Genomic DNA, 11577 nt, shown 5'->3' with positions numbered 1-11577 from the left:
CTATTCACCCATCCTCTGGAATTGAAACCAATGGAACAGGATAATTGTAAGAAAAAATAATGTAAACAGTTTTGTTGGGAAAGACAGCCTTGTACAAGTTCAGATGTGTAACTTGTCTCATTTGCTAGTCATCTGGAAACATGTTAAAAATAAATAATTTCCATAGTATTTCTCACTTAAATTCATCCCAAACTTGTGATAGAATATGCTTACTCCCATTTTAACAGTTGGGAATATTAGAGCAAGGAGTTTGATGTGCATTGTAGCCAATCCAGAACCAGTATTCAGATGCGTACTTTCCATCATGATGTTTTAAGACTCAAATATGCCTGTTTATTAATCATTGTGAATTTTAAGATTATGTGATGTGAATAGAAGACCGTAAACAATTTAACTGAAAATGAATTAGACAATAAACCATTTCAATCAACAGAATATTTTTCACTTGATAAATGCACTCAATGACTGAATATAATCATTCCGTCCTTTTATTTAACAGCGAAATGCAACCACTTGGGTACAATATCATTATCACCGCCTATTTTATCACTGCCAAGGAAACCTTTATACCCTGCTAAGAAACAAATATGAGAATATGATTGGGTGGACTCTATTTTCACAAGATATTGCCTTTAGTACCTACAAATAGAAAGTGAGATGTCAGGGTTCCCATCAGATTTAAATTTACACAGCATTCAGATGGAAAATGTGACCAAAGTCATCATGTTTATATTGACGGGTTTCACAGATGATTTTGAGGTGCAAATCTTCCTCTTTTTACTATTTCTAGCAATCTACCTTTTTACTCTGGTAGGAAATTTGGGACTAGTTATATTAGTCATTGGGGATTCTCGGCTACACAACCCCATGTACTACTTTCTGAGCGTATTGTCTTTCCTGGATGCCTGTTATTCTTCAGTTGTCACCCCAAAAATGTTGGTCAATTTCCTCGCAGAGAATAAAGCCATTTCCTATGTTGGATGTGCAGCGCAGATGCTTCTCTTTGTTACTTTTGGGACCACAGAATGCTTTCTCTTGGCTGCAATGGCATATGACCGCTATGTCGCCATCTACAACCCTCTCCTGTACTCAGTGAGCATGTCACCCAGAGTCTATGTGCCACTCATCGTTGCTTCCTACGTGGGTGGCATTTTGCATGCTTCCGTACACACCGTGGCCACATTCAGCCTGTCCTTCTGCGCATCCAATGAAATTAGACATGTCTTTTGTGACATCCCTCCTCTCCTCGCCATTTCTTGTTCTGACACTCACACAAACCAGCTCCTGCTCTTCTACCTTGTGGGCTCCATTGAGATCGTCACTATCCTGATAGTTCTGATCTCCTATGGTTTCATTCTGTTGGCCATTCTGAAGATTCATTCTGCTGCAGGGAGGCGGAAAGTCTTTTCTACATGTGGCTCTCACCTAACTGGAGTGTCAATATATCATGGAACCATCCTCTTCACGTACGTGAGACCAAGATCCAGCTATGCTCTGGACCATGACATGATAGTCTCAACATTTTACACGATTGTGATTCCCATGCTGAATCCCATCATCTACAGTTTAAGGAACAAAGATGTAAAAGAAGCGATGAAAAAACTGCTTGGTAAAAATTGGTTCCTAAGTAAAATACATTTTCAACACTGAGTTTCATACCAGTCCAAGTCTCTTTGCTCAGAAACTAAAGAAAATGTCTTGGTTGCAGTAACAGTGCTTGTATATCCTAGAATATTTTCCAACAAAGCATTTATCAGCCTTCGAACACAGCATTTTACAAATATAGATAATTTTTATCATCTGTTTACTTTTATTGTGTTCAAATGGATTCATATTAAATATTAATTGATGTAAGTGTATTGTTGTTGTCCATCATTGCGGAATGTGATTTGCACTCACTACTACTATGGCTTATGTTCTCGGGATCCTATGGATTAGAACACGTTCACACTGCTGATAGTCTTTAGCACTCATTATGAGGTTACTTCTCCATTCTGGAGTCCTGTGAAGACCTTAATGTTACTTCACTTGCCTTATTTTTTTTTTTATTTTTAAAAAAATTTTTTTATTAATTTTTTTTAATGTTTATTTATTTTTGAGACAGAGAGAGACAGAGCATGAATGGGGGATGGTCAGAGAGAGAGGGAGACACAGAATCTGAAACAGGCTCCAGGCTCTGAGCCGTCAGCACAGGGCCTGACTCGGGGCTCAAACTCATGGACTGCGAGATCATGACCTGAGTCGAAGTCGGACGCTTAACCGACTGAGCCACCCAGGCGCCCCCATTTGCCTTATTTTGGAGTAAGATCCATCCAGGCTTATTGCCATGGCATTTCCACTGTTTGGCTCAACATCATATAACTTTATTCCATTATCAGAATCTTTTCTTATTACTGTCCAGTCATAGAACAGTAACATTTATTGATAGTGTATTTATTTTTTAAAAAAAATTTTTAATGTTTATTTATTTTTGAGAGGGAGACAGAGTGCGAGTGGGGGAGGGTCAGAGAGAGAGGCAGACACAGAATCTGAAGCAGGCCCCAGGGTCTGAGCTGTCAGCGCAGAGCCTGATGCGGGGCTCGAACCCACGAGCCGTGAGATCATGACCTGGGCAGAAGTCAGACGCTTAACCGACTGAGCCACCCAGGCACCCCCTATTGATGGTGTATTTAAGTGTCATGAAAGACAAATAGAAATAGAGCTGAGAGAAAAGCAACAACTGTTGAAATATATAAATATATGTATATATAATATGTATGTGTGTACCTTATATCTACATTATATACATACATGATATATAAACGTATTATACATACATACATCATATATGCATTTATGTATGTATATATGGTTTGTGTGAGTGTCAGAACAAAAAATGGCAAGTAGTGGGGTGCCCGGGTGGCTCAGTCGGTTAAGCATCTGACTTTTGATTTCAGCTCAGGTCGTAATCTCACAGTTCGTGAGTTTGAGCCCTGCATCAAGCTCTGTGCTGACAGCTCAGAGCCTGAAGCCTGTTTCAGAATCTATGTCTCCCTCTCTTTCTTCCCTTCTCCCACTCATTCTCTCTCTCTCTCTCTCTCTCGAAAATAAACATTAAAAACATCTAAAAAATAATTTAAAAAAGGCAAGTAGTGGAGGGATGCCACAAAAGACATGTATAATTTCATTGGATGCATGGAAGGACAGGCTGAATGTCGTCACTGTGTGTACAAAAGCATGCAAAATGCCACCCACATAGGAAGAAACACTGAGTATGTTACATAGACTCTGGGTGACATGCTCACTGAGTACAAGAGAGGGTTGTAGATTGCTATATAGCAATCGTATGGTTTCTTGGTTGAGACAGTTAGAGTTGCTCCCACTTGGCTTTTTCCATCATGATAACCCTAACTCACATGTCAGGGAACCAATGTGGGGATTCTTCCAGGGTCTCAGTTGTTTTATTCCAATTACACATTCTGGAACTGGAGAAATAACCAGAGGATGGGCCAGGGACACACTGGCCTCACTGTGACATTGGCCAGAAGTAAAACTCCATTGATCACCTGACTTCCACAAGCCCCTCCCCTGACTCTTGGATCACAAAAACATACACACAGAGTGATATTTTGGGTCTTCTGGAATTATCATGATCAGTCCAGAACTAGTATCCAGTAGTTCCCAAAGACCTGGTTATTTCTTTTTCACTAATGCACCGTTACCCTGGTAAATGTCCAAAGTCCCTTTGGCAAAGGCTTGGAGAAAGATTGATAGTTTAAATTTTTTGGTAATATGCAAGGTTCATCCCTCAAGGGTACCTGACCTCCCTTCACTAAAGAGGTTCTAGGGCTAAAATCTTTCTCAGTTCACAAACTGATTGCTGAGCTCCCACAATGACAGTTTTTATGATTCAAGTTAGACTTTTGTTCACTTAACCTGCTTATTTAGATCAAGTCAGAATTTAGTGTTTTTTCATCTGTTTCACTTCTAGAAATACCATGATCAACTTGCCATTGCCTTGCTTGTAAATGGGCAAGGCTAGTCTGATTGCTGCTTTGAGTCCACCGTCCTAGGGGGTAACCACATCCCTCTGTCCTTGCAGGTGGATGCCTCCACTTGGTCTCTACCTCTCCAGAGTGAATGCTGTCTATGCAAATGGTTATGTAGCAATATCTATCCCAAACAGGAAACTTCTCATACAGGAGATGCAATGAGAGAAATGGAACGAAGCCTGCTAACTTTAGGAAAACTTTATACGCCTGTATTAAATGTTTTCAAGTAAGAAAACTTTAATTAAGACATAAAGACTTAGGGGCACCTGCGTGGCTTAGTCCGCTAAGCATCAGACTTTGGCTCAGGTCATGATCTCACATTTTGCAAGTTTGAACCCCAGGTCAGGCTCTGTGATGACAGCTCAGAGCCTGGAGCCTGCTTCAGATTCTGTGTCTCCCTCTCTCTCTGCCCCTCCCCGCTCACGCTCGGTCTCTCTCTCTCTCGAAAATAAACAAACATTCAAATTTTTTTTAAAACGTACATAAAGACTTTAAACCTTCAATAAGGTTATTTTTGTAGGTAAGTATGTAGAAAAGCTTTTTGATAATTGTCTTTACAAGTGTAGTGCAGCATTTATGAAACCTTCCATACATTAGTGATGACTAAGACCTGAATAAAAAAAGTTTCTCAAAATCTCATTCTATTTAGAAATGAAGGACAAATGTAACAAAAAAAAAAAAACCTCTCAATGTGTTCATTTAAGCATTTTTATATGTTACTAAACTATCCTTAAGTCAAAAGAAATGGGAAAAAATCAGAAATACTGATTATGAAAACGTGAAGTGCTGAAATATGCATGATTCCACTGACATAATATTCACTGGAAAATTTGTACCCAAATGAGAAAGCTAGAAAAAAATAGCAAAGTGATCAAGAGAGAGAGGATAGATTTTAAAGGAAAAATGTAAATTAGAAAATCTAAGACAGTACCTAATAACATTCCTTTTTCACATGCATCCCTTCATTGAGTTAAATAAAATCTTTTTGACAATTTCTTATATACACAATTTGTTCATTTAGGGAATGTTGATTGAGCCACAATATGTGTGAGATAAAATTCCAGACACATATGTCTGGAAAATAGATCAGACAATAAATCAAATATAAATTAAATGTATGTTATGTGAAATTGTGGTAAGTGAAAGGAGTGTATTTAAGAAGGAAAGAATATGAGGATATTCAAAGGAAGTAAATTCTAATTATCAGAATGTAGTCAATGAACTCCTCACTAAGAATAGGCATTTAAAAACAGGAGTTATGTGAATGACAGCCCAGAAAACCCTGCAAACAGAAGGAAAAAAATGCAGAAAAATTGTTGGGGCATATATATTGTGGTAAAATATTATCTGTATTTATACAGTTAAGGTGTTATTTATACTTAATGATCCCTCTTTAGGGAAATAGCCTTAAGTAGTACTCTGTGTTCTAAGGAGATCATCTTATTGGAACCAAAGGGATTCAACACTTAAAATAATAATAATAATAATAATAATAGGGGCTCTGGATTGGCTCAGTTAAGTGTCTGACTCTTGATTTTGGCTCAGGTAACGATCTCACGGTTTGTGAGTTCAAGCCCTACTTGTGGCTCTGCACTGACATTGTGGAGCCTGCTTTGGGATTCTCTATCTCCCTCTCTGCCCCTCCCCAGTCTCTCTCTCTCTCCCTCTCTTAAAATAAATAAAAAAATAATAGTGATGATGATGATAATGAAATGTAAGAGGGAAGGATGGAGGGGCACCAGGGGGGCTCAGTCAGTTAAGCATCTGACTCTTGGTCTCAGCTCAGGTTGGGATCTTGCAGTTTGTAGGTTAGGGCCCTGTGTGGAACTCAGCACTGATGTGTGGGCCCTGCTTGGGATTCTGTCTCCCTCTCTCTCTGCCCCTCCCTTGCTTGCTCTCTCTCTCTCCCTCTCTCTCTCTCTTTCAAAATAAGTAAAAATAAAACTTTTTAAAAAAAGGAAGGAAGGATTGAAAAACACAACCACTTACAATTAATTAACTTTGAAGGACACATGTCCTTGCAATTAAAATGAGGTCTGTTGGAAACAGAGCTAAACATGAGTATAGTTGGGATGGTTCTTTAAAAAAAAATAATAATGCTTCTTAGTTTTGATAGAAAGAGAGAGAGAGAGAGAGAGAGAGAGATCACTAGCTGGGGAGGGACAGAGAGAGAGAGGAGACACAGAATCTGAAGCAGCTCTAAGCTGTCAGCACAGAGCCCGATGGGGTGCTCGAACTCACAGACCATGAGATCGTGACCTGAGCTGAAGTCGGTCGCTTAACCAACTGAGCCACCAGGCACCCCTATGCCTTGGTTCTTTGGTCTGGGCACCAAGGAGTAGTGGCGTCTGTAAGACCATAATAAGGTGGTAGTGGTCAGAAGAAAAGAGAGCCAAAGCTGAGTCTATACCAGGGTGGTAGGAAAGCCCATAAAGTTGGGCTGCAGCTTAGCTCAGCTTCCGCCAGCCAGCTGTAACTCACTCTCTGAATTGTGCTTGTTTTTTGTTGTTCTTGAGTTTAAGTATAATCTTGATCAGTGCTAACGTCTGGTCTCTGTACTCTGTGAGGCAGAAAAATGGATTTAATGTCCATGCTCTGAATGAAATAACGAAAAGAGGAGAGAGACGTACTCTCATAAGCAGCGTGCTAGTGACACCAGGGATTTAAATATATTATCTATGGTCCCTGCTGTCAGTGCATGGATTTAAGGATGGAGCGGAGTTATTTTATCAGGAGTCAGATACCAGTGACTCAATGGAAGTGGACTGGGATTATGTGAGCTTGTTTTTTTCCCAGTGACGTGGTATTTGCTCAAGCTATTCAGATATGATCTTCAAGTTATGTATAATTGCAACTATGGGAGAATATCCAGTTTGACTCATATGAGGATGAAAGGTAATACTATACATTTTATTTTATTTTATTTTTTTAAAAAATTTTTTTTCAACGTTTATTTATTTTTGGGACAGAGAGAGACAGAGCATGAACGGGGGAGGGGCAGAGAGAGAGGGAGACACAGAATCGGAAACAGGCCCCAGGCTCTGAGCCATCAGCCCAGAGCCTGACGCGGGGCTCGAACTCACGGACGGCGAGATCGTGACCTGGCTGAAGTCGGACGCTTAACCGACTGCGCCACCCAGGCGCCCTATACTATACATTTTAAAGTCACATACATATGTGACTCTGTATTTATAAATATACTTACAAATAATAAATATATGTATGTGTCTATATGCAAATATATCTATATGTAATGAATATAAGCATGTGTGCACATGTACATGCATGCACACCCACATATATATATGTGTATATATGTGTGTATATATACATGTGTATGTGTATTGGTATATATACATGTGTATATGTATTGGTGTATATACATATATATATACACACACACACACACACACACACACACACACCAATATTCATATGTTGAAAATCTAACTCCCCATACCTCAGAATATGACTATATTTGACAATAAAGCCTTTGAGGAGATAATTAACTTAAAACGAGGTCATTAGAGTGGACCCTAATCCAAGATCACTGGTATCATAAAAAGAGATCAGAACGCAGAAACACAGAGAGGAATGACCATGTGGAGACAGAAAGAGAAGACTGCCATCTACAAGTGAAGGAGAGAGGACTAGGAAGAAATTCACTCCGTTTCACCTTCAGACTTACAGATTCTGTAACGGTGAGCAATAGATTGCTGCTGTGAAAGCCACCAGTCTGTGGCACTTTGTTATGGCAGCCTGAGCAAGTTAATACAATCAGCCTCAGCATAGATGCATATGTATTTACATATGTGTGTATAAATGTATGTGTGCGCCTGTGTGTATTTCCGGATGAATTAAGGAAGAAGCAAAGGAATGACAGAGATTTTCTACACTTGTGAAAAATGTACAGGTGAGATGTGACCACAATCTTTAAATAAAAATATATAGCAAGAAGACAAAGACACAAATAAACTAAAGCAAAATATTTCTATTTTAATATTGAGATGATCAATAGCATTCATAATTTTTCTCAATTTAATGGTCAATGTGAAAAGTAGACTTTATTGATATACCAATTTTTACCAAACAGATTTTTCATCGCTTCTTTTACATCTTTGTTCCTTAAACTGTAGATGATAGGATTCAACATGGGAATCACAATCGTGTAAAATGTTGACACTATCATGTCATGGTCCAGAGCATAGCTGGAACTTGGTCTCACATACATGAAGAGGATGGTTCCATGATATATTGACACTCCAGTTAGGTGAGAGCCACATGTAGAAAAGACTTTCCGCCTCCCTGCAGCAGAATGAATCTTCAGAATGGCCAACAGAATGAAACCATAGGAGATCAGAACTATCAGGATAGTGACGATCTCAATGGAGCCCACAAGGTAGAAGAGCAGGAGCTGGTTTGTGTGAGTGTCAGAACAAGAAATGGCGAGGAGAGGAGGGATGTCACAAAAGACATGTCTAATTTCATTGGATGCGCAGAAGGACAGGCTGAATGTGGCCACGGTGTGTACGGAAGCATGCAAAATGCCACCCACGTAGGAAGCAACGATGAGTGGCACATAGACTCTGGGTGACATGCTCACTGAGTACAGGAGAGGGTTGTAGATGGCGACATAGCGGTCATATGCCATTGCAGCCAAGAGAAAGCATTCTGTGGTCCCAAAAGTAACAAAGAGAAGCATCTGCGCTGCACATCCAACATAGGAAATGGCTTTATTCTCTGCGAGGAAATTGACCAACATTTTTGGGGTGACAACTGAAGAATAACAGGCATCCAGGAAAGACAATACGCCCAGAAAATAGTACATGGGGTTGTGTAGCCGAGAATCCCCAATGACTAATATAAGTAGTCCCAAATTTCCTACCAGAGTAAAAAGGTAGATTGCTAGAAATAGTAAAAAGAGGAAGATTTGCACCTCAAAATCATCTGTGAAACCCGTCAATATAAACGTAGTGAACTCAGTTACATTTTTCAACTTAATTGTGTATATGTCTAAATCCAATGTCAACCCTGGCATTTTAGTGTTTATTTGCAGGTTTTAAAGGCGATATTTTTGAAAATAGAACCCACTTTATGTATTCTCATGTTTGTTTCTTAGAAGGACATGTTGAAATCCTTGTCAGTGAAGGAAAAGGCAGTGATGAAGAAGTTGTGTCCCAGAGGATACATTATCCTGCGTAAATAAAGAAATTATTTTATTAAGTTGTTGGTTAAATTTTTCATGTTAAACAAATTATGCCAATTATTGGGTTAATTTCCAGTTGTTTTCTGTTAAATTTTCTCCCACCTTGCTTCATATTGCATCATCTGAAAATCTTCAAATATGAATGAATATAGAATTTAAAAATTTGGGGGCGCCTGGGTGGCGCAGTCGGTTAAGCATCCGACTTCAGCCAGGTCACGATCTCGCGGTCCGTGAGTTCGAGCCCCGCGTCAGGCTCTGGGCTGATGGCTCAGAGCCTGGAGCCTGTTTCCGATTCTGTGTCTCCCTCTCTCTCTGCCCCTCCCCCGTTCATGCTCTGTCTCTCTCTGTCCCAAAAAAAATAAATAAACGTTGAAAAAAAAATTAAAAAAAAAAGAAATTTAAAAATCTGAAAATATTATAATAAAAATTACATACCTGTTACTAGTCCTAGATTTTGTAAAATGTGTGTGAAATTCCTTGTGTGTGTGTGTGTGTGCGTGTGCGTGTGTGTGTATCCAGTTGTTAAAATGGGACCAACTACATGTGTATCCCTGGGATGCATTTAAATGAGAAATACAGTGTGAAAATTATTTAAATTCAAAATATTCACAAATGAGTACAATATAGGATGTTAGATTTAGATATTAGCCCTTGTCATACAGGGCAGCCCTCTCTGACCATCACAATACTCTATGGTGTCAGGCATCTTGGAAACTCATTGCTATCATTGCATTGTACTTTGGTCATGTCAGTAAAATGATAGTATGTCTACTTACACCCCCCTGATGATTTTGTCCATAATAATTCTTTTCCTTATCTAGCTCATTTCATCTTAGGAGATAGAGATTAGATAGACAAAAATACAAACTCTCAATTTTAACAAAATAGACCAATCTGGAAGACTAATTTTTTCAATTCTTCACCTGTAATACAGTTAGAAAACATACACAGGGCACATCTATGAGAACGATGTCATAAATGCTAACCTTGAGAAGGACAGCAATGATAACTGCAACCACATGATATTAAGTGGCTACTGAGGGTTAAAAATTGTGTGTACGTTATCTTATGTCATCTGCATAGCAACCTGCAAACTAAATAATTTAGCATCCTTTTATAGATGAGAAAACTGAGAAACAGCTTGACCTATAATCGGGTCGTGGTCATACCGATAGTTAGAAGCAAAGACAGGATTGAAGACCAGGTTTCTCTGTCCCATACTTGCAGCTGTGTCTAGCGGGAGCATGAAGGACACCATGAATTCCATTTGGGGGCATCTTTGAGGTGGTCGAGTAGACACCATGAACAAAGCTCACCCTCCCGAGTTGAAAAAAAAATTATGGACAAGAAACTATCATTGAAATCAAATGGCAGACATGTCCAAGGACTATTGCAGGGGTTCAATCCCTTTATGAATTTTGTGATAGATGGAAGTGTGCAAATGGCAACTAGTGGGCAACAGAGCAGTATTGGAATGGTGATATACGAGGAAATAGCATCATCATGTTAGAAGCTTTGGAACGAATATAAACAACGTGTGTGTTCATCAGAAGAAATCAAAATGGCTTCCACATGTCCCCTCTCCATAGCACCTGTTTTACTACAATATAAAAATCAGGTTATGTGCATTTTCATATTGAACCCCTTGTTAAATAAACTTTTGTAATGATTAAAAAATAAGCTATGGGAAGTTGACTATGTTGCAATTCATTTTGATATGCCATAATTCTGGAAAGGTTGTCTTCTGGAAACAATACAAAATAACATCCTCATGTGTTTGAATTCTTTTATAAAGCCGTCAAGTTTAAGCAGATCATGACTTAAAAAAAAGAAAATAAAACTGAAGTGGCTTCTTCAGCAAGCAGCTAACCAGTAAATCAAATTTAAAATTCATTTATGTGTTTGCATTAGAAAAACAAATTATGATCCTCAACTGGCATGTATCTGATGATTGGTTGATAGTTAATTTGCTCTCTATTTAATAATTTTCCTAAATTTGTAATACATCCCTTTATTTCAACTACCTTTATTCCAGCTGTTACATTCCATCAAGAAAGCGAAATAAAATGTCTAATTTCCAAATCTGTTGACCTAAACATGCAAGGAGTCTTTCCTATTATCCTTGTAATGTTCCCTGGAATTTCCTTGTTCAATTTTAATTTAATTCTCAGTTAACTAGAAATTTCCATCTCAGATTTAAATATTATAATGCGGAATCTAGTTTGAGATTCAAGGTTATGACTTCTGAAGAATTCTGTAAGTAATAAGAAACACCTTCCTCTTACCTGTGGAAATGAACTGCTCATTCAGTTAACATACCCTATGCTCACTGATCATTTG

The 11577-nt window shown here is 38.7% G+C and overlaps 2 protein-coding genes and 1 pseudogene across 2 annotated transcripts; 2 read left to right on the top strand and 1 right to left on the bottom strand.

Annotated features, from left to right (window-relative positions):
• The first annotated feature begins 609 nt into the window (after nucleotides 1-609).
• On the top strand, nucleotides 610-1650 carry LOC115526391 (olfactory receptor 5T1-like). The gene has a single exon (XM_030333797.1). It carries the CDS (start codon nucleotides 658-660, stop codon nucleotides 1648-1650), a length of 993 nt encoding a protein of 330 aa, XP_030189657.1. The 5' UTR covers nucleotides 610-657.
• A 27-nt stretch (nucleotides 1651-1677) lies between these two features.
• On the bottom strand, nucleotides 1678-9084 carry LOC115526390 (olfactory receptor 1102-like). The gene is made up of 2 exons (XM_030333796.2): nucleotides 8127-9084; nucleotides 1678-1802 (listed from the first exon to the last, which is right to left on the bottom strand). The coding sequence occupies exons 1-2, from the start codon at nucleotides 9067-9069 to the stop codon at nucleotides 1678-1680; spliced, it is 1068 nt and encodes a 355-aa protein (XP_030189656.2). The 5' UTR covers nucleotides 9070-9084.
• A 1454-nt stretch (nucleotides 9085-10538) lies between these two features.
• On the top strand, nucleotides 10539-10767 carry LOC115526185 (annotated as a pseudogene).
• The last annotated feature ends 810 nt before the right edge of the window (nucleotides 10768-11577 follow it).

This window comes from Lynx canadensis, chromosome D1 (assembly GCF_007474595.2).
Source record: "Lynx canadensis isolate LIC74 chromosome D1, mLynCan4.pri.v2, whole genome shotgun sequence".
NCBI lineage: Eukaryota > Metazoa > Chordata > Mammalia > Carnivora > Felidae > Lynx > Lynx canadensis.
Note: the sequence above shows the minus strand (reverse complement) of the source record. Positions and strands in the feature narration are given on the sequence as shown.